Genomic DNA, 21,036 nt, shown 5'->3' with positions numbered 1-21,036 from the left:
ATTCTGTATTCAACGCAGAATGTCAGCTATCAGTATTGTTCATCTTGCGTAGAACGATGCTCACTTGAGCCACATGTATAGCATAAAGGTTTTGCTATATGCTGAGAAGTAAGGTGACTGATTTTGTGGGAGCTATAGCATCTTGTTGGCAAGAGCTTAAATGAATCAGCAGGGATACGATTGTATTCGCTAATTATCAAAGTACTCAGAAATGGTTGGAGCTCACTAATGTTGTCAAAATACACTTTGAAAAAAAGGGATTTCCCGCATTTCTCAGTCTTCTCTCTAATCGGGATCATGTTTATTAGTCTTCCACGGTTTATATCTTCAGGGACATTTTGAAGCACAGCTATGTGCAGGGGTTCTTGAACAGCAATTTTGAGATCGGGCTTGGAAGATTTCGCTTTCTCAACGATTTTCGCTGCTGCAGCTTTCGACCTGACCACAAACTTCCAATCGTTTGCAGATTTGCGAAGTTCGCTAATGTCATTTGCATTTTCACAGAAACATGAAAGCTTTCCGGTCATTTGGGCCATTGAGCACCTTGGGGGGATTTTTCAAGACAACAGAATAGGAAGAATCTTTGGGCTTGGACGTTTCAGGTGCACTACGACTGCTTGTGAAAATACTGACCGCTGGAGCGGACTGGGTAGCTAAAAAATTATCAAGCTTCCGAGAGAGTTCATTTACTTTGGCAGTAACTGTTGCATTCACCGCATCTCTGATGTCACCGCATCTCTGATGACTGGAACCGAGCAGGGGTTAAAGATGACAACTTTTGGCATACTTACATTACTTTTCGCAGATGCAACTAGAAGTTTGCACGTATCATGATATTGTCTTCATCTTTAGAGTAGGTCACAAGACGATTCGTAATATTCAGCTCAGTATGAAGGATTCGCTTTGCCTTTATAACATCTTCATGTGTATAAAAAGCAACACACGCTTTTATGACACAGTCCAATTTTATTCCATCTGTAAGTGCTCTCGTAACACAATTCAGTAACGGATTCAAAATGATTTTTTCACTTTCATACATCGTAGGTCCAAGCGTAGTGAAATCTCAATGTAAAGTCACAAAACAAAGACTTATCCGCAAGGGAGGCTTTTTTAATTCTCCCACTTTCCAATAAACACCTTCTAATTATCCAAATGAAATAATTCAATCCAAATGAAATAGTACAAATAGTTCAATCACACAGCCTGACAGTCAATATAGCCAAAAACCGGTTTTTTTCAACAGATAATCCTCTCAGAAAATAAGAGGTGTTAACTGCATGAATGCTTGACCTTGACTGACCTTGATATATATATATATATATATATATATATATATATATATATATATATATATATATATATATATATATATATATATATATATATATATATATATATATATATATATATATATATATATATATATATATAAATATATATATATATATATATATATATATATATATATATATATATATATATATATATATATATATATATATATATATATATATATATATATATATATATATATGTATATATATATATATATATATATATATATATATATATATATATATATATATATATATATATATATATATATATACTCTGCTACCATTACTATTACTGCTGCTAGCACTATTTTTCCCTAAATTCTAACATGACTAGTTTTGCACTTTTGTCAAATTTCCCTTATCACTCTAGAAGGGCTCTTGATATGTGATGTAAAAACAGACCAGGTCTTCATAGCTTGTATAGCTTTCCCATTCGATTTCCAAAGTTTTGCTGGTTTGTTTGTATACACCAGACATTTCTAGCCTCCCCACAATAAAAAAAAAAAAAAAAAAAAAAAAAAAAAAAAAAAAAAAAAAAAAACAGAGTAGGTGTTTAAACAGTAAGCGAAATTTGTTAGTGATGGTCATAGTATTTCAGCAAGGCAATTGTGATAATTTCTGAGATGTCATTTTATATATAGTCAGCACAAATCCTTGTGAAATAAATTTTGTTGTAAAAAAAAAGAATAAAGCTAACTGCAAAAGTTGTTCGTGTTCTTCATCATGATGTTATTGTCCGCCCGTTCTGTGTAAGGTTATTTTATCTATTGCATTTATAGGTGACGTCTAAAAAATCGGTTTATGTATCCTTCGAGATTTGGCCCAATCCAAACTATTTCCATAAAGATAAAGATTTCCATTGGAATAAAGTTTCCCGGTATTTCCATTAAAAATAAAGCTGCAATTATTCATGGGTTGAATTTTTAACGTCAACCAAAAATCCTTTCCAGTAAAAAAGTAATTGTTTATTTGTACTCAGATTTGTTCCTTGGGATTAAATTTGTTTCATCAGATTAAAATAAAACAAGATTTAACTATAGGAAAATAATATATTTCGTAAGTTAGAATACTACTGTTTATAGATCACTGAAATCTTTAAGGTTTTTACAAAAGTGGAAGATCCCTAGACCCTAGACGGAGTCTTCATCCGTATAATGTTTTCAAAATCTAAGCCAATCATGTGTGCTGGTGAAGATACCAAATGTTCAGGCAGACAAAATCCACCGTAACCAATCAAGTGCAAAAACATTTTAATATCATATTTTCAAACAATGTAAAGGAGGTGTTTCTCAGGAATTTTTATTCAGAGTAATACAAGTCCAACCGTAGCGGAATTCTATAAGATAAGACTTTAATAATGAAAATAACTTGCATTTTTGTTTTCTCTGAGTTTGCGAGATTTGGCGGCTTACGATTTTTCTCTTAAGTCTTCAAATTTTTAAGTGCAACTGGTTGTGCGAGTTCACCAGTGATGTTAAGCTCAATAATATGTGGTTGAAATGAAAAACGCGTTTCTGAGAAATTTACTTAAAACACAAAAATGGATTTAAAATGTTCCAATAAACAAAAATGTAAACTCATTATTTGCTGTATATTATTCGAGCATTGTTTTTTTTAGATTTCATAGGTGGTAAGTTTTTCAATTACATCTAACCTCAGTGCAAGGTTTTTTTCTGTCTGAACTTTTGACGAAATTTTTGAGCAGCTAGTCAACCTGTCATGCATATCACCAATTGGTTTAATATCCAAGGAACTTTTAGGCCAAGGAAGTGTATTCTTTTGCCTCTTTTACTCCGCTTGCAAAAATCCTGAGTGCGGCCCTGTATCTATCGATTATGTTTAAATTGCATATTATTTTCCAACTTTAGGCCTTCCAAATGGGGTATTTTTGTTTCTTTTCTTACTCAGAAATAAGTAGGTGGAATCCTTGACTTTTCTAAGATGCGTCTTGTAGCCTTAGGAGAGTAATCCCCCTTTTCGACAAGACCGAATGAGATCTAGGCCCCCTATTGTGTCACCTGACAAAGAACGGGTGCGCTCCAAATGTTTCAAATGCAATGATAACTTCTATTAAACCTACCAAACAACAGAAGACAGTGTAACTGGGAAAATGAAAATGTAGCTTTTATATGACTCATAGTTGGTTCAGTGAGTGAAGGAACTGAAACGTCAGTTTAGAGGAGGGGGCGTTCTAGTGCCTACAACATATCACGCAATGTCCGCACTTAATCTTCTTTAAATAAATTTTCATTAACGATAAGAATAATGGGGAACATCATGACACGCCCAAAGCAAACAAAACAACTTCGTGTTTTGTTTCTGACAACACAGTTAATTCGCTAAATTTAAAGTCAAAATTATTGGATAACTGAAAGTATATGATTTTCAAGAGTGAGTGACTTATCATCATCAACGTCATAACGTTACCTTAGTAAACTATTTTGTGTCCCCCATGTATTGTATTACTGTATTGTTTTTGTTTAATATTGTATTTTTCTGCTAGAAAGTTAGGTGCTATAAAGTTGTAGGACGGCTCACTCGATTGCAAGTTAAAATTTCTATTGACGAAACCAGTGACAGACGAGAAACCTCCCACCCTTGCAATGCATCATTTGTCCTTGTGCCCCAACTTCCAGGGGTCCCTCAACCCAGCATGGCATCAAATCAATATTTTAAGACAGTCATTTTAATTAAGATAAGTGTAAGATCCGAGAATATGCCTTTTGGGCTGACATAATGAGTCCAGTCCCAGGACTAAGTGCGCCGAAGTGTGTAAATAGCCCAGATAAGACAGAGGCTTCATAAGTCACCTGAACAAAAAAGGCTGTGATTTCATGAATTTTTAGAAGGTGTATTTGGTTTTTATTCGGTGAATTTGGTTGGTGTTAAGTTTAATTTCTTCATGTATAGTACTTTTTGCTCATTTTATGTGTAAGGATTTATTTAAGCTAATTTCTGCTCATTTAAAATTTTAAATTTCCTTTATATTCATCGTGGAACAACTTTGCAGTTAATAAATTGAAAAAAGGATAACATTCGCACCGCTACTACTTGTGCTTTTTCTTCCTGGTCGGTGGTCTGTAGCTTAGTAATAGATAGAGAGGTAGGTTTGGTACTTTTTCCGGCATGGGGATCGTGAAGCGAAAAAGAGAAGCTCTCCTGGAGTTTTTAGAATCTACAGATTTTTTTTCAGAAAAAATAAAAACAATTCTACGCCCCTATATAGTAGAAACTGGAGGTAAAACCTAGATATAAAAGTATATTCTTTGGTGTCATGTAATGTCTGACGCATGTAAAACATGGAGTTATTTCTCAGAGACCTAAGATCGAATATTCTGCGTCTCTTATACATTTCTAGAAAATAAACTTGGAATGTCGATCTGTATATCCTTAACTCCGATTTTTTTTTAATGAACTTTTTTTTGGTCAAATTTTCATGATTTGCTTATACATACCAAGAATTGCAACCAAACTTTGTGGGGAGTAAGAGTTAATGTCGATTATGTCTTTTGGTAATAAAACCTGATGTGACCTTTCTGGTCATTATTGTGATTGAGGCATCTAGCAGAAGCAGTTATCAGTTCTCAAACCAACTTTTCCTTAAGTAAGAGTAAGTGTCCTAGCTATACTTTTTTGCATCCGTACCCATTTTGTCCTTTACGGGGAGGGGGAAGGGTCTCTACATTCTTGTCATCACGAAGTCTTCGGGAGCGGGTTATTGGATCTCAACCAAACTTGATGGAAGTAAGAGCAAATGTCCTAGCCCTGCCTGTTTGAAATGTGCCCGATCCATTCTGTGTGGTTGGATGGGTCAACTTGTTGTCGTCGGGATACCATGATAAAGGATCGTCGAACCCAATCAAACACAGTGTCGAATAAGAGCTAGTATCCTAACTGTGCCTTAGCGAACCTGATCTCTATCAAACGTCTGTGAGGAGCGGGGGAACTCCCCAGTTCTCTAAATCTTGCCATCAGGTAGTATACCAGTAGGTGATTCCTAATCCCAACTAAACTTGTTGGGGAAAATAAGTTAATGTCCTAGTTGTGTTTTTGATGATTAGACCCACTCTAAACTCTGTGGAGGAGCTAGTTCCCGAAATTCTTGTCATCAGGCCATCTACCAGAAGTTGTGGTTAAATCCCAGCTAAACTTGGTAGAATGTAAGGGTGTTTACCAAAGCCGACCCTCAGAAAGGGGAAGTCCTCTCCATTTTTGTCATCATGGAATCCGATAGAGCCCATTCGCTGAAATAAACATGTTGAGGTTTTGCTTCTCTGGGCCAGTAGCTAACCTTATTTTTTTGGAGAACGGGGGGGGGGATGGAATGGATTATTCTAATCCGTTCAGTTTCCAAATTTGGTGTTCCGATGTCAACACAATCGGGTACAAAGTGAGAGCTTATATCTATGAAATGTCTTTTCATGTCCAAACAAGATTCAGCCTTTGAAGAGTTGGGGGGGGGGGGCTTTCAATTATTTTTGCCATGGCATCTCCCTGAGTAGATTGTTAAATGCCAGTCAAAGTTGATAAGATGTTACAGTTAATGTCTTAGTTTTGCCTTTAGGATAAGAGATTAATTTAAGCTTGATGAGAGGGGGGAAGATTTAAATTATAATTATCAGGGTAAATATCAAAATGAGGTACTGGATCTTGACCATACGTTTTCAGAATTAATAGCTAATGTCCAAGATATCCCTCACCAAAGATTAGGATCGATTTGACCTGTTTGGGAGAGGATTCTTATTTCATGTCACAATCACGTCTACTAGAAGGGAAAGTCGGATCCCAGCCCAGCTTTGTGGGAACTAAGAGCTATGCTCGTAGTTTGTTCCTCTTTTGAGTATATACTTGGTTAGTTTTATGTGGGAAGGGGTAAGGAGGAAGGTCATCGAATTTGTTTACTAGGTGGGTGGGCACTATTCATTCAACAACACCTTGTCAACTACTACTGCTATGGTTTTGGGCGTCCCTGCTCGATTCGATCTATGTGATGGAAGGGCTATATTCTTGTCTTCTGAATCAACAAGAAGGGTCTAATGGTTTTCTATACCGTGCGATAGGGGTTACATCTAGAACTTCATCAGCACTTTTGACCTAGGGGCCACAGTTGCTGCACGACTTTAAAGAATCTTGATATTGAAGCTCTAGTTATCTATTGGAGTTTCTTCTGATTTGAGGAGACATGGTTTTTAATGGTAATATGAGCAATATGAACATCCATCTTCTTAAATCCTTTTTCTCAAAAAAACGTTTATTGAAAGATAATGTTGTTCTTAATTTATTTTCTTCATTCCGTCTATTTGCTTCCTGTTCTGCATGAGCCTAAAAAAAAAAACGTAGTTTGTCTTGTTGGAAATCTGAAATTAAAACTACGATAAATTAAACTACGATGCACCAAATTAGCAACTAAGAAAGGAAAAGCAAAGAATTCAAGATAAAATAAAGCACAATATCACAAGCTAACGAAAAAGATTAAAAGCATCCAAGTTTTTTGTCAAATCAAAACTTTACAGAGATAGATATAGTAAATTCTGAGTGATACAGATGGCACTGTTTTTTTTTGTTTTTTTTAAACAAGATCCGTTAGACCTGGCCTACACAAAATTTTTCTAAAATTTTTGTGGATTGCGTGTTAGTGAAATTCTATCTTAATATTATGTATTAAACGAACAATCAATTTTATTTGTTAGTTCTTCTTTTTTTCTGACTCTGAGATTCGTCTATAGGTTAAGTTGAGATTCGTCTTATTAAAAATCAATATAATTTTTCTCTATCATGATTGATGAATTAGTTTCCTTTTAAATTTAATATTCCTTTCATTCGGGAATAATTTCTTCCGACTTCTGCTTTAAATTTCTTGCTTAACTGCGCGCACAAGGGCGCCCACGGGGTTGAAGACAAAAAAGGGGTGGCCAATGAGGCTAAAATTTATAAAAAAAAAAAGTATGAGATTTTTAAGTCAGAAAAAGCTGGACGTCTTTCAGGCAAACTTTATTTTTTCTATTCCTACCCCCCCCCCCTCTCATGAAATAATCAATAAGCTCATCCCGCTTGCAGTTTATGTACACGAAACCAAAAATTAAGGGGTAATGACGAGTTGATTAGCAACAGACCAAGAAAAGTTTGATTGATGTCATGAAATTAATTTTAGAAACACTAATGTTTTTGATTGGCCGAGATAGGTTTTATATATCCTTTTTTTTTCTTTCACATGAAGGTTCGAGAATTTTTACTTAGGGATTTGAGAACCGCTATATCTATCTAATTGCGGCTTTGATAACTTTCTTTCTGAGTTTTGATTTTACAACATTTAACCTTTTAAAAGAATATTGCAAGGAAAAGTAATTCTTATAGTAATTTTGTAATTTTTTAACCATGACTCAATTAAAAAAGAAAGGAAAGAAAATGTGGGAAGGTTGCAACCCCTTTAGCATTTTACGCTTGACTTACAATGCTAAAGGCAACCGTGACCTAGCCAACTTGTCTTAATAGTAGAACTTATTAAATATCATGGAAGTAATTTTCTTCCGTTTTGTTTTCTACCATAGCAACTAAAAGCAACCAACTGAAAAGGTTATTTCGTGCAACATTTTATATTCTTTAAAGTATTATCAGCTGACATTCATCTCATCAAATTTCAAAAAGCTTTTATTTTTTCAAAGACATCTTGATGGAATAGAAGTAATTGATTGAGCGTTATTGATATACCTTACAACTTTAATGAAGATGGTAAAATGTTTTGGATGTTTCGAGACTTATTGAGACAGCGTGATGTGGAAAAACTGTTTCGAAATATATCAGAGATAAAATGGACTACAATCTAGTCGATTTTAGTTTTGATATATTTCGGAACTACATTTCCTATAGGTCTAAGAGTTTCTTTTTGTGACAGTTTCTGATAGTTATAAAGAAAACAAAACTGTAAAATAGATTTTAATTGGCGCATTTAAGAAACTAATATAAATATTTGTTTTAATTCCTTTCTTTACTTTTGTTTTGCATTCACATCGACGAACAAACAAGAAAATACCATTGTTGTTGTTCTTTTTTACTTCCCTGGAGTTTACATTTTTGAATGTTAAATTTTTACTTCTACATTAAAGTTATTATTTAGTGTTATTTACAGTATGTATTCCAGGTTGACTTGCCAAGCTTTGGTGGTGAAAAAAGAAAGCCATTGGATGACACTGATATCAGTCAAGAGACTAAGAAGGTAATGACAGTGGTTTATTTTTATGTTAGGCGCAAGCGCCATCTAATTTGTATAAATCAAAAAAGAGAAGGGTATAGCTAACCTTAATGTTTTCTAATGACATAATCCCTCTTGGAGCATTTGTATATTCGAAGTAATATATACGCTGCAACTAATATACGAAGTAATATACGCTGCAAGTACCATATTTAAATAACTGCTTAAGCACAAAATCAAAGTACTGTGTTTTTTTTATGTACACTTTTTGTGGAGTAGTTAGATACCTGTGTATTTACATAATGTCCATAACTCTCAGCCAATCATTTATCTTTGCCTCTGAAAATTATTTTGTGACGTTATACAACGGGTGCCTTATGCCTGAAGCTCAGAAAGTGTTTCTCATCATTTTACACGCAGTAGATTAGACTCAATACAATAGATTTGACTTAGCAAAGAGTAAGGTAAAGGTTGGATAAACTAAAATGGTGACGAATTTTGCATGTGGTTTCGGTAGGTCTACCCTCTTTGTCTAACGGGAATCGAGTTGAAACTTTAAAGGGAAGTCTTTTTGAGAGGAAGGATAAGGTGTCTTCCAAATTTGTGTTTGGGTTAAGGGAGCAAAATATTTTTTCTCTGGTCTTCATAACGTTTTTTTTCCATTTTCATTCTTGTGGTTCGACAGGCTCCTTATCTGGTAAGCTACTTTTTTTTAAACAAGAACTTTGACCAAAAGCAGAAATTCCGAAATCCAAAACTTGAATTGGTTAGCTAAATACAGAAAATATAAAAAGATGGAATCAAACCTATATTTTATTGCATCATTGACTCCAAAGCCCCATTTTTGTTTCATATAATGTAATCCACGTTAATCAGTAATAATTTTCTTCTCTGGGATACTATTCAAGATCTTCGTTTGGAGCGGGTTCTCATTCGGGACTGGGTTCCATTATTGGAAGAGATACTTATAACTTTTAAACAATCTTCAAGTATGCATTTACCGTAGTTGTCTTGGTTTTTGGGACAAACCCGAATCCCCATTCCACCAGGGCAAGACCTTGTTCTCCATAATTCAAGCTTTAAGATACGAGTATTGGCATTTACATCCTACTTAGCAATTTTTTCTTTTAATTTTTTTGTATGTGTGCTGACACTGATGTTTCGATGTTTTGAATGCACGAATTGCCTTTGAATCTCATAATTCGCCGAAACTAATGTGCAGGTTCTTAGAATAAAGATATCCTTGCTAAGTAGGCTAGATAAAAAAATAATTCTTTTCTTATCAGAAATAAAGGAGGATTGTGTCAGACAATCCAGGTAATTCATCGTGAGGGCTTATGCTTTGAAAGGCTAGACGAAATGGATAATATCACAATATTTTTACTTGGGGCAAAGAATAAAAAGCTTCTTTCAAGGCTTTTCAATTCGAGGCACCAGAGACAGGATTGAGTGCATTAGATCAAAATCCAGCATAGAATAAGTGGAAGAAAAACAGAGGAAAAAACAAAAATTAACACTAAAACAAAACTTGGGATTTTGGAAACTTCTTCTTTAAATTATTCTTAAAAATGGGAAAATTTTAAGATAATTTTATATCAGACTCAACTGAATTCTAGACATCAGAACCTAAGTACTAAATTGAGAAACCTGTTCTTGAGGATTCTGGAAATAGTTCTAGAAAGCCTAGAACCTTCTAGGCGCTCCTAGTCGCTCTTAAGTAGTCTGCCACAAAATATTTTTTATTCCATATTATCTATCTCCCGTATCATATATTTATATTTGAAAATAGCTATAGCAAGCCTAGAATCTTCTAGGTGTTCCTAGTCGTTCTTAAGTTGTCTACCACAAAAGATTTCCTATTTTGTATTGTCTATCTCCTATATTATATGTTTATTGCAACGTTCTATAGAACTTAAACAAGTCAAAAGTTCGCTTTGTTTTCTTTCGTTTGGTAAAATATCTTCTACCTTTCATCCTAGAGAGTAGTTTTTGACATTGCTAGTTTCGCTGGTCCCACAGTAAGTTTAACGTCGCTTGTCCTCATATCTCTGCGGAAAACTTTCATATGGCTGCAGTGTTTGGTTATTGAAGCTAAGCAGTCCGTGGGCTCACGTACTGAGTCAGTAGCTCTATTTTTTTCTCTTTTTCAAACAGTTCGTGGTAACGAACTGTAAATAAGGAACGACCCGGCTCAATACTAACCGAAACTCTAAAAAACCGAATTTTGACACCAACAGGTCCATCAAAAGAACCGGATTTTTATGCTGATTTCAAATATATAAGTTTTATCAAGTTTAGTCTTGCCCATGAAAAGTCGCGAGCCTCAGATAATCTGCCTTATTTTTGAAAAAAGCGGGAAACATCCCCTAAAAGTTATAGTGTCTGAATGAAAATCACACCATCAGATTCAGCATATTAGAGAACCCTACTGTAGAGGTTCCAAGCTCCTATCTCCAAAAATGTGGAATTTTGTATATGTTGCCAGAAGAAAGATCACGGATGCGTGGTTTTTTTTCTTTTCTTTTTCTTCCCAGGGGTGATCGTATCGACCCAGTGGTCCTAGAATATCACGAGAGGGTTCATTAGAACGGAAATTAAAAGTTCTATTGCTCTTTTTCAGTGACCAAAAAATTGGAGGGCAACTAAGCCTTCTCCCACGCTCTTTTTTTCACAAAGTCACCCGATCAAAGTTTTAAGATAGCCATTTTGTTCAGCATGGTCGAAAAATCTAATAAACTCGTCTTTGCGGATGACTTAATCCCCAACAGTCCCTGGGAGCCATTTTGTCCAGCAAAGTTGAAAAATCTAATAGCTTTGTCTTTGAGGATCATTTAATCCCCCACAGTGCTCGGGGGAAGGGCTGCAAGTTGTGAACTTTGCCTATTGTTTACATATAGTATTGGCTATTGGGAAGTATAAAGACGTTTTCAGGGAGAGGAAGTCTGGTGGGGGGGGGGGGGGTAGAAGGTTACGTGGAAGGATCTTTCCATGGAGGAATTTTCCATGGGAGAAGGGAATTTTCCATGAAGGGGCGCTGAATTTTCCAGTATTGTTTAAAAAAACGATCAGAATATAAATAAAAAAAACTAGTTTTTTCAATTGAAAGTAAGTAGCAACATTAAAACTTAAAATGAACAGAAATTATTATGTATGTGAGGGGGTTCACCCCCTCGTCAATACCTCGCTCTTTAGGCTACGCTAAAGTTTTTGTACTTTCAAAAGCAAACTTTCAAAAGAGCTATTTTTCCTAATTAAACCCTTTGTAATTCAGGGGTCAAGAATTGGAGTAAAATTCGAACTTTAGCGAAAAGAGTGAGGTATTGATGAGGGGGTGAACCCCTCATATACGTAATAGTTTCTGTTAGTTTAAAGTTGTAACGTTGATCCTTACTTTCAGTTGATTTTTTTTTTTTTTTTAATACAATAAATTTAATGTATCATCTTCGCTAGTGACTTTTTCTTCATTATTTTTTATGATTGTGATTTATGCATGTTTTTTTTTTCATTTTTCTTCTTTTTTTTCTACTCTTTATTTTTGTTGTATAGAATTGATTTTCAAATGAACTAAATAAAAAACACAAGTTTTTTTCAACTGAAAGTAAGGAGCAACATTAAAATTGAAGACGAACAGATATTATTCCGTAAATTAAAGGGGCTGCCCCCTCCCCAGTACCTCGGTCTTAATGCTAAAGTTTTTTACTATTTTAAAAACTTCTTGTTCTAATTCTACGGCCCTTATTTTTCAGGACTCGTTCTTAAAGAATTGTGACAAAAAGTCAAAGTTTTGCGTAAAGAGCGGGGTATTGAGTAGGGTACAGCCTCTTTCATATACGTGACAATTTCTGTTTGTTTTAAGTTTTAATGTTTCTCCGTACTCTCAGCTGAAAAAATTTGTTTTTTATTTAAATATAATGGTCGTTAATGATCGTTTTGAAAATAATGCAAGGAAATCCCCTTTGCCCCGTGGAAAATGTCTCGTGGAAAATTCCTCCGGAAACTTGTCTCCTCACGAAAAACTCTCCTCTTGAAAAATCCTCCCTTCCAAAACAAAAAAAAAAGTTCTGTACATTTCTTAATAAAAAAACACTGTGTGTGGGCAATGGGCAAATTGCACAACTTAGTACTTACAGCCCTTTCTTCAAGGACTATGATGGGTAATGTTATCCTCAAAGGCATAGTTATCGGACCTTTCGACTATGCTGAATCAGTTGACTATCTTTAAATTTTGTTCAAATGATTCGGAGGAAAAGGGTTGTGGGAGTGTGCTAGTAGCCCTCCGATCTTTTTGATCATTTAATAAAGGCACTAGGACTTTTGATTTCTAATAAAATTAGCCCTCTGCTGATCTTATAGGATCACTGGTTCGGTACGAACACCCCTGCAAAAAAAACCGCATCCGTGATCTTTTTTCTGGCCCAAAATGCAAAATTTCACATTTTGTGTATAGGAGCTTGAAACATCCACAATAGTGTTCTCTGACATTCTGAATCTGATATTTTTATTTTAAGTAAGATCACTTGACTTTTTGTTGAGTTTTCACCCTTTTTTTTATATCAAAACTCTGTTTTTCAGAGTTTCGCTTACTATTGTGCCGTGTCGCTCCTTACCTACAGTTCGTCACCACGAACTGTTTGATAATGATAATAATGATAATAAGTTTGTCAGAAATTCTTACGAGAATTCAAGAGTAATCAGGTGATTCAAATTCTTCTCTTTATTTCTTCCGCTTCACAAAATATCTTCTACGTTCCCTCCCAGAGACTCGTATTATAACCTTGCTCGTCCAGTTGGTCCCACAGAAAGTTTAACATTGCTGATCCCGATATTTCTGTGGAAAAACATTTATATGGTTGCAATGCTCGGTTATTGAAGGTAAGCAATCATTTGGTTCCAATACTTACTAACAATAATTACTCCCAGTAACTATTGGGAGTAACAATAGTTACTCCCAGTAACTATTGGGAGTAACAATAGTTACTCCCAGTAACTATTGGGAGTAACAATAGTTACTCCCAGTAACTCTATTCTTTTCCTCTTCTTCCTTTAAAGTGATAGTATTATCTCCAATAATGCCTTTGTTTTCACTAGTCTTTACGATTGTAAGTTATGAACGTTTTTTTCTTTTGTTCTTCTTTTTCTGCCTTGTCTTTTTGTTTTGCACGATGGGTTTTCAAATACATTATTTGCAGTGATAAGTTCGTTTAATATTTGTCAAAGTGCTCTCCTGGTCGCTGGAAAAAGGACAAAAAATCCCAAAGAATAAAAAGACTTCCACTGATGTGGCTGTTTTTCAAGCCAATACTGCACCTGGTTGTGTTCAACTTGTCCGAAATTATTAAACATAAGTGACGAGAAAGCTTTTAATTTGAAGAGCAAAGGTCTAGTAATTACAAAAAGGTCACTTTGAAAGCATGGAGCAGTGCAGTCTTGTTCAATAGTTCAGTAGCCCTTCATTTATCATATGCGGAAATATTCTAGTTTAGCAAGTTGTCAGCAAGCAAGTTGTTAGCAAGTGGTCAGTTGGACGATATTTTTAGCAATTTCGGTACAGCTGTAATCGACTTTGGTCGTTATACAGGAGTATATTAATCCCTCAAATATTTCAGAAACATAAAGAAAAAAATGGGTTTTACCAGTATGCAATGAAGGCTCCTACTGCCTCCCACGAAAATATTTTTTTCCCCTATTCAATGTTGGTCTTCTACTTATTCGATTTGGGATCCGCCTTCATGTTTAAATCTTTTGAGTTGTCGTATCTTACATTCATTTGTGTCTGCTTCTTGGTACCCCCTTAGCCACATTATAAAATCAATCTTAAAGTTATCTGAACCGCGCTTTCTCTCTTGTTATTATCGTGTGCTTTTTCCTTGTTCTAATTTGTTAATTGAATCTCTATTTTTCTTAATTCTCCTTTGAAAAAAAGTGAAAAAAGTTGCGAATCTCTCGACTAACTGCTTGTACGAGAGAATCAAGCTTTTCTTTGTCTTCGTTTATCTGGAAACTTTGCTCGTTCAAGTTTTTTCTGTGAAGTTTCAAGCATTCGTCCTCTTTTATAAGTCAAGCATTATTTCTTTCGTACTTAATTTGGTTTGACTCGGCCGGATTCTTTCAAAATAATTCTAATGCAGCTAAGTGAAGATAGTTTATACTTTTCTAAAACCATACAGCATCTTTATTTTTGAAAAGAGACATCATTTGCCTTTGGTCACATTTCCAGTCAGCTAGCTAAATCACAGCAAATGATGAGCCCTCCTCATGATGCGGCCTATGTTCTGTTCCTGTTATATATACATATATTTATCCAATTATTTACTTATTTAAATCCTATCATACAAAAAACAAGAAGACGTAGCCAGGGGCGTAGCTCAGGCATTTTTATTGGGGGGGGGGGGCAGGAGGGGTCTCCATCCAGAGAGTCAAGGGGCATGGGCTATATAATAATTTTTTCTCCAAATTATGGGGGGGGGGGCAACTGCTCCGTCTCCCCCCCCCCCCCAAAAAAAAAGACAAACAAACAAAAACGACACCACTTGACGGAGCTACAATTTGAAAGAAGAAAAATATATAAAAGATAAAAAAATATAAACACTCCAAAATACGTTACAACTTCAACAGGTTACTGTGTCAGCACACATGACCAAAGTTGGTTAACTATCAACATATGGGAATTATTCATAGAAACTTCCTTGTCTATGGCAATAAGTGACTAACAATGTTAAAATTTATACTACTACTGCTACTAAAAACTCACCGCAGCACCAAGTCGCCTGAGGCCAACACAGCTACGCACGCTCCTCCTCCATCCCAATCTACTCAAAGCCTCCCTTTTTACACCCTCCCACGAAGTTCCCATTTCCTTTAAGTCTTTCTTTATTACGTCCTGCCACCCCAGACGAGGAAGACCTGCTTTCCGTTTAGCCCAGGACGGTCGGTCGGAAAGAACAATCTTCGGCAATCTCTCATCTTTCATCCGCACAACGTGCCCTAGCCATCTCAACCTTTCTTTCATTATAGTCCTAGATAGCGGTATTGAACCACATTTTTCGTACAGCCTATTGTTGGAAATACGGTCAGTCATCCGGGTACCCAGAACAATCCTTAAGTAATTTCACTGGAAAACATCCAGAAAATCTTTATCCGCTTTTCGAAGCCCCCATGCTTCAGAGCCATATTTGACTATTGTCATCACTTTAGCTTCTAATATTCTATTCTTGGTTTGCAGACTTATCTTCCTATTCTTTCAAACTTTTTTTAATTGTGAAAAAACACCCTGAGCCTTGGCTATTCTACTTTTAACATCTTCACTGCTCCCACCATCTTTACTAATAATACTACCAAGGTAAGTGAACAAGGTAAGGTAACAAGATAAGATACGTGGTCGAAGTAGGAAATTTAGAAGATATTTTTTTGAAACGGCAGAAAACTGAACGAAGTTTTGACTTGTCTGTCTTGTTCAATTTTGTTAATAGTTTCCAAAAAGTTGCAATGCACAAATAATGCACAAGGGCAACGGAGTTGAAAAATTTCGAAAAAAGACAAGGGTCGGAGCGTATCTCATTCGTGACGAAAGATGCCTACGATAAGCATCTGCCTGACCAAGAAGCAAATGCTGATCCGACGTCAAATGTAAGCTATTCGGAGATGTCATGTAAGCTTTATCGACGAAACAATTGGGAGACCAAGATTAGTAATGTTATCCGCTGGCTTGATCTCGCTGTTCCCGAGAGGGATAACTACTGGTGGCACTTGCTTGCAGTTGAAGAAAACAACTTCAGACTCTTAGGCATTGAATTTGAGGCCAAACTTAGCCTACTCAGATTGTAGTGATGCAAAAATCTCGCTAATGTTCCATAGTTGGTGAGTGACAAAATAAAACAAGCAAGAATGAAAGACGAGGAAACAGCTTACTGCACATCAAGAACTCCATTTTTGAAGAATGAAGGGGAAGAAATGATACCCTGGCCGGCACACGTCAGCAAAAATGTCGGGAGTGGGTGTGTAGTGAGAAGTAGTGTGAAACACTTGATTTACGTCAAATTTAGATGACGAGAGAACCATCAGACGAAATTTAAAGCGAGAGTACCTGGAAGGGTATCTCGAAGGGCTTTGATTTAGGAAGGGCTAGTGCTAAGTTCGCGGCATTAACCAATATAGCAGCGTGAATCAAAGAGTCACATGCCTTACGAAAATCGTGACCTGCTAGCATGAGACTTTCGCCTGATGTATCAGCGTGGGAACAGCCGAAATGAGATTGGAATCCAAATTAATAAGGGTGGAACATTTCAATTAAACTGAAAACGGCCTGCCTTTAGCTGCCTAAGTAAGCTTGAAGCTTGCAAAAAGTACTTTTCATTTAATAACGAATTATATTTACCATGCTATTTTTTTTTCCTATTTGGTGTAAACTGCGCACGAGGATCATATGTGCTCGATGTTCGAACTGGTTGTTCTTTATAAACAGTTTTTACTGCGTAGATTTTTCTTGTCTTTTACTCCAGTACTTATCAACTCCATTGCTCTTATTCATCAACTTTTGTTCCCTTGTTTTTCAGGCCAAACTTGAAACCCGTGCATTAAAGGCCAAAAGACCCGGATTTTCTGATGAGAGATATAATGAAACAGATTATTACTTTGAAAACGGTAAGTCGTGAACCTTTGCTTTGCAAATAGCTAGTGTCTTCTCTTTTCGAAAAGGATTTTAGATAGCAAGATTCTGAATTCTTTCAATTACTTGAGGATATGCCACTATTAGACAGTTATTAATTAGGCAATTATCAGCTGTGTGTGCAGTTAGCACATACACCAAACCTAGTCTGTGTAAGCATTATAGTTACGTTTGCTCTTAGTTGAAGGACAACCGCCACAGTACAGTACAAAAAAAAAAAAAAAAAAAATGATCTTTAAAAACCAAAAGCAAAGGCGCAATTTTAAGATAGTATTAAAAAAAAAAGCAAAAAAAAAAAAACTATGAATTGATGGAACACAAGACCCACTTAAAGAAATAGCTCCATAGTTGCCACTTGACCAATTTGGTGCTCTAAGCATGCAGATTGAAAACCTTCGCGTCGTCCCAGTTGAAACAAGCAGCAACATTTCTGATGACTAGTGAGTCAGTCCGCGGCTTGGAACCATCTGGATTCTGCACTGAATCCAAACCCGAAATTGACTCGTAACTGCAGATTTCTTTGATCTCGCATCCCTGATGACATTTAAGATTCTTGACAAAAAAACCGGCAACCATGTTCATTTCTGCCGCTCGTTCGGTACATGTAAGGGTCGTCAGAAAAGTAGTGACCAATTTTGTCTATGTTTCAAGAAGTTTATTTAATTTAAATAAAAAGAAGGAGATAAAACTGACTGACTGACTGACTGACTAATTTATTTACAAACTGCTGTATAATGAATATCACGTACAGCAACCGCCGAGGGGAGACAACAAAGTGTTCGCGATATAAAAAATTTGATAAAATGATGAAGAAGAAATGTTGAAGCTTAGTCATGAGTTTTTATCTGTCAAATCCGTCATGAATTTTCATGACTATTCGTTCCTATTGCCATTAATTTTCTTTTAATTCTAGACAAATTTGATGTCGAGTTCCTTTTTTTGAAGTTAGATTTTAAAGGCGGTTGCACTAAGCACTTGAAAGGAGAATAACTAAAGTAAACATAAATTTCGGTTTCAATCAACAAAGCACTATATGTGGACATTTTAACTTTGGCTTCTCCCCTTTGAAAGTTTGATGATGATCCTGCAGTCTAAGCCATTGTGATAATCCTGCTTTGAGATGGACTTAATTCTGAGCCTTAAAATGGCTCAATTCTGAGCCATGAAATGTTTACATTCCTCGTCTTTCACGCTGTTTTCCAAGTAAACTAGTTTTAAAAACATAGACACAAAATAAAATGCCTTCCGGGTTTCTGCGCCATGCTCTATAAAATCTCCTAACCCAATAATTAGGTCTCTTAAAGTAGACCTCAAAATACCCAGGAGCAGCGGCTTATCCCCTCTAAAAAAAAGTATCCCTTGCTAATCCTTTGATCTTGGTACAAAAAAATAAATGAGAGGTACCGAAAGCGGTTTGCAGGTAAAAGCACCTTCGAAACTATTGCCTGCTGATTATATATATATATATATATATATATATATATATATATATATATATATATATATATATATATATATATATATATATATATATATATATATATATATATATATATATGAATATAAAGTATATATATATATATATATATATATATATATATATATATATATATATATATATTTGGTGTGATCGATTGTACTTGTTCTCTTGTTTTTCTTTTCTGTTGATTACTTTTATCAGTGTTGTCATTTCATAGTCATGGTGGGCAATAAATCTATAAAACACACATAATTGTTGAACATACTGTTGAAAAAAGGGCTCAATTGATAGTCCTAAGATTTTAGTGCGAGGCAGTTGGATTTTCTTTTTTTTTATAAATAACTAGTTTCGAACCCTAATGTTCAGCCAAAATCTGGCATTCCATCGTATGATGCCCGTAGGAAGCAATTACGTGGAAGGGATATCAATTCAGAACCCATACGTCACTTATTTTCTCATTTGTCAATTATACTTCGCCCTTCAGTAGTTAATCTAAGGCCTTGGCAACTAATGTACTTAACTTCTTGATGTTGTCGACACCACTAAGGCTTGTTCTCTATCCCGCAAATTGCTTTCAGCAAAACGATAAATAGATTAGGAACATTAACACTGTCTGTTTTGGAAAGACTTTCTATCTGCTAATTCCCATCGGAGTTCTTGGAAAAAGAAAAATGGATTGATAGAATTGGAAACGGGGAAACAAAAGAGGAAAATGGGAACTTGACCCAAGGGAAATAAACGCAAATGAAGGAAAATCAGTCAAATTTGACTGAATCGTTTTCCCTTGATTGTTTGCCGTTTGTCAATGTGATGCAACAATTTTTAACTTTTCTCTTTTTGAAACAGGTGAATCAGTGAAAATAATAGCTCATAATAATTTGTACTAGGAGAAAAAAAATGGATTGATAGAATTGGAAACAGGACAAGAAAAGGGGAAAATATTAACTTGACCCAAGGAAATAAAAGAAAATGGAAGGAAATCAGTCAAATTTGACAGATTTGTTTTCCCTTGATTGTTTGCCATTTGTCAATGTGATGCAACAATTCTTAAATTTTCTCTCACTGAAAATAATTGGTCATAATAATTTATTCTAGGAGGAAAAAATGGATTGATAAAATTGCGACGGGAAAACAAAAAGAAAAGTACAAACTTGACGCGATCTTTAGGGGGCTTTAAGGAAGGGAGCAGCATAGGATAATTGGATTGTACTTTGTTTTCAAATTATCAATAATAGGATAATAGATAACTCAACTTGCCTAAATGTTGGGACAATCTTGACGCCCAACAAGGTATGACTCAAATGGAGAGACAAGTATTTATTGTGGTATTTTCTGTTTGTTTTTAATTTGACCTCTTTATTATTTTAAATTTCTCTTTCTTTTAGGTTCCTTTATTCTTAGTAACATATATTCGTTCATAGTACGTAGTAATCATAGTACATAGTAACCCTAGTGATCACGAATTGACAGTACCTAGTAATATATATTCCATTCATGCATAGTAACATATTCCTTTTACATCCGGCCAATTATGCTACTGTTTCTTCCCTATCAGGTTTTAATATCGCTTTATAGTTTTTTTTAAACAGTGTTTTTACTATCTTTTTAATCCAATAGATTTTAAAATAGTATATCTTTTGTTCTCCTTTAGATCTTTGTCCCAAGTGTGCATTTTCCTAGGATTTTACCCTGTTTCTTTTTAGTTGGGTCATTAACAAACTTGACCGGGTAACCATTGTCTTTTAAGGAAAAAGTTGCGAATCATTATAATCTGAGGACAAACCCTAATAACCCTAGTTAACCAAACAAATTTACAACCTTCTTTATTGATGCTTGATTATAGACGTTGAAATTTAAATATGTATTTTTATGACTGGTTTTCTATAAATTGTGAAAATCAAGCAATTTTTCTTCTGACTATTCACAATTCAATAAATGATAAGGTTTACTCATCTTCAATAAAAATGTTCCCTCCGTTCCTTGACCGAGGGAACGATTCATAAGAATTATTATTCAAAATTCCAGGAATAACCTATTGAATACCGAACTTCCATCAACAAAGCTCTTAAATTTATTAAATGTCCGAAAATTTTTGGTTATGCATCGGCTGGATCATTTCAATAACCCCAACCATATTATTTACTTTCAACAAGTGATAGTTTTTGAACGTTAAGGATTTTATACAGTGGGCAATATACAGTGGTGGATCCAGGGGAGGAGTGAGGGGGGGGGGTCCCCCTACGTATTCAAAAGTAGTTTAATTTACTTAATTAACGCAAGTTTGCGCTAATTAAACTTGTTCCTAACGCAAGTTTATCGGATCAACCTATTTTGCGCCCCCCCCCCCTAAAAAAATCCTGGATCC

The 21,036-nt window shown here is 35.2% G+C and overlaps 1 protein-coding gene across 6 annotated transcripts in view; it reads left to right on the top strand.

Moving 5' to 3' along the window:
- The window catches only part of LOC148946013 (pseudouridylate synthase RPUSD2-like), a 323,761-nt gene that overhangs the window by 99,172 nt on the left and 203,553 nt on the right, over positions 1 to 21,036 (top strand). For all 6 annotated transcript variants that reach the window (XM_089097950.1, XM_089097954.1, XM_089097952.1 and 3 more), the window contains exons 3-4: positions 8,476 to 8,550; positions 17,079 to 17,166. In XM_089097950.1, coding sequence (XP_088954076.1) covers positions 8,476 to 8,550; positions 17,079 to 17,166 — 163 coding nt within the window. The remainder of the gene's footprint in view (positions 1 to 8,475; positions 8,551 to 17,078; positions 17,167 to 21,036) is intronic.

The sequence above is a fragment of the Artemia sp. Qi Xiang Cuo genome, chromosome 12 (genome assembly GCF_049724085.1).
Source record: "Artemia sp. Qi Xiang Cuo chromosome 12, ASM4972408v1, whole genome shotgun sequence".
NCBI classification, from domain to species: domain Eukaryota; kingdom Metazoa; phylum Arthropoda; class Branchiopoda; order Anostraca; family Artemiidae; genus Artemia; species Artemia sp. Qi Xiang Cuo.
Note: the sequence above shows the minus strand (reverse complement) of the source record. Positions and strands in the feature narration are given on the sequence as shown.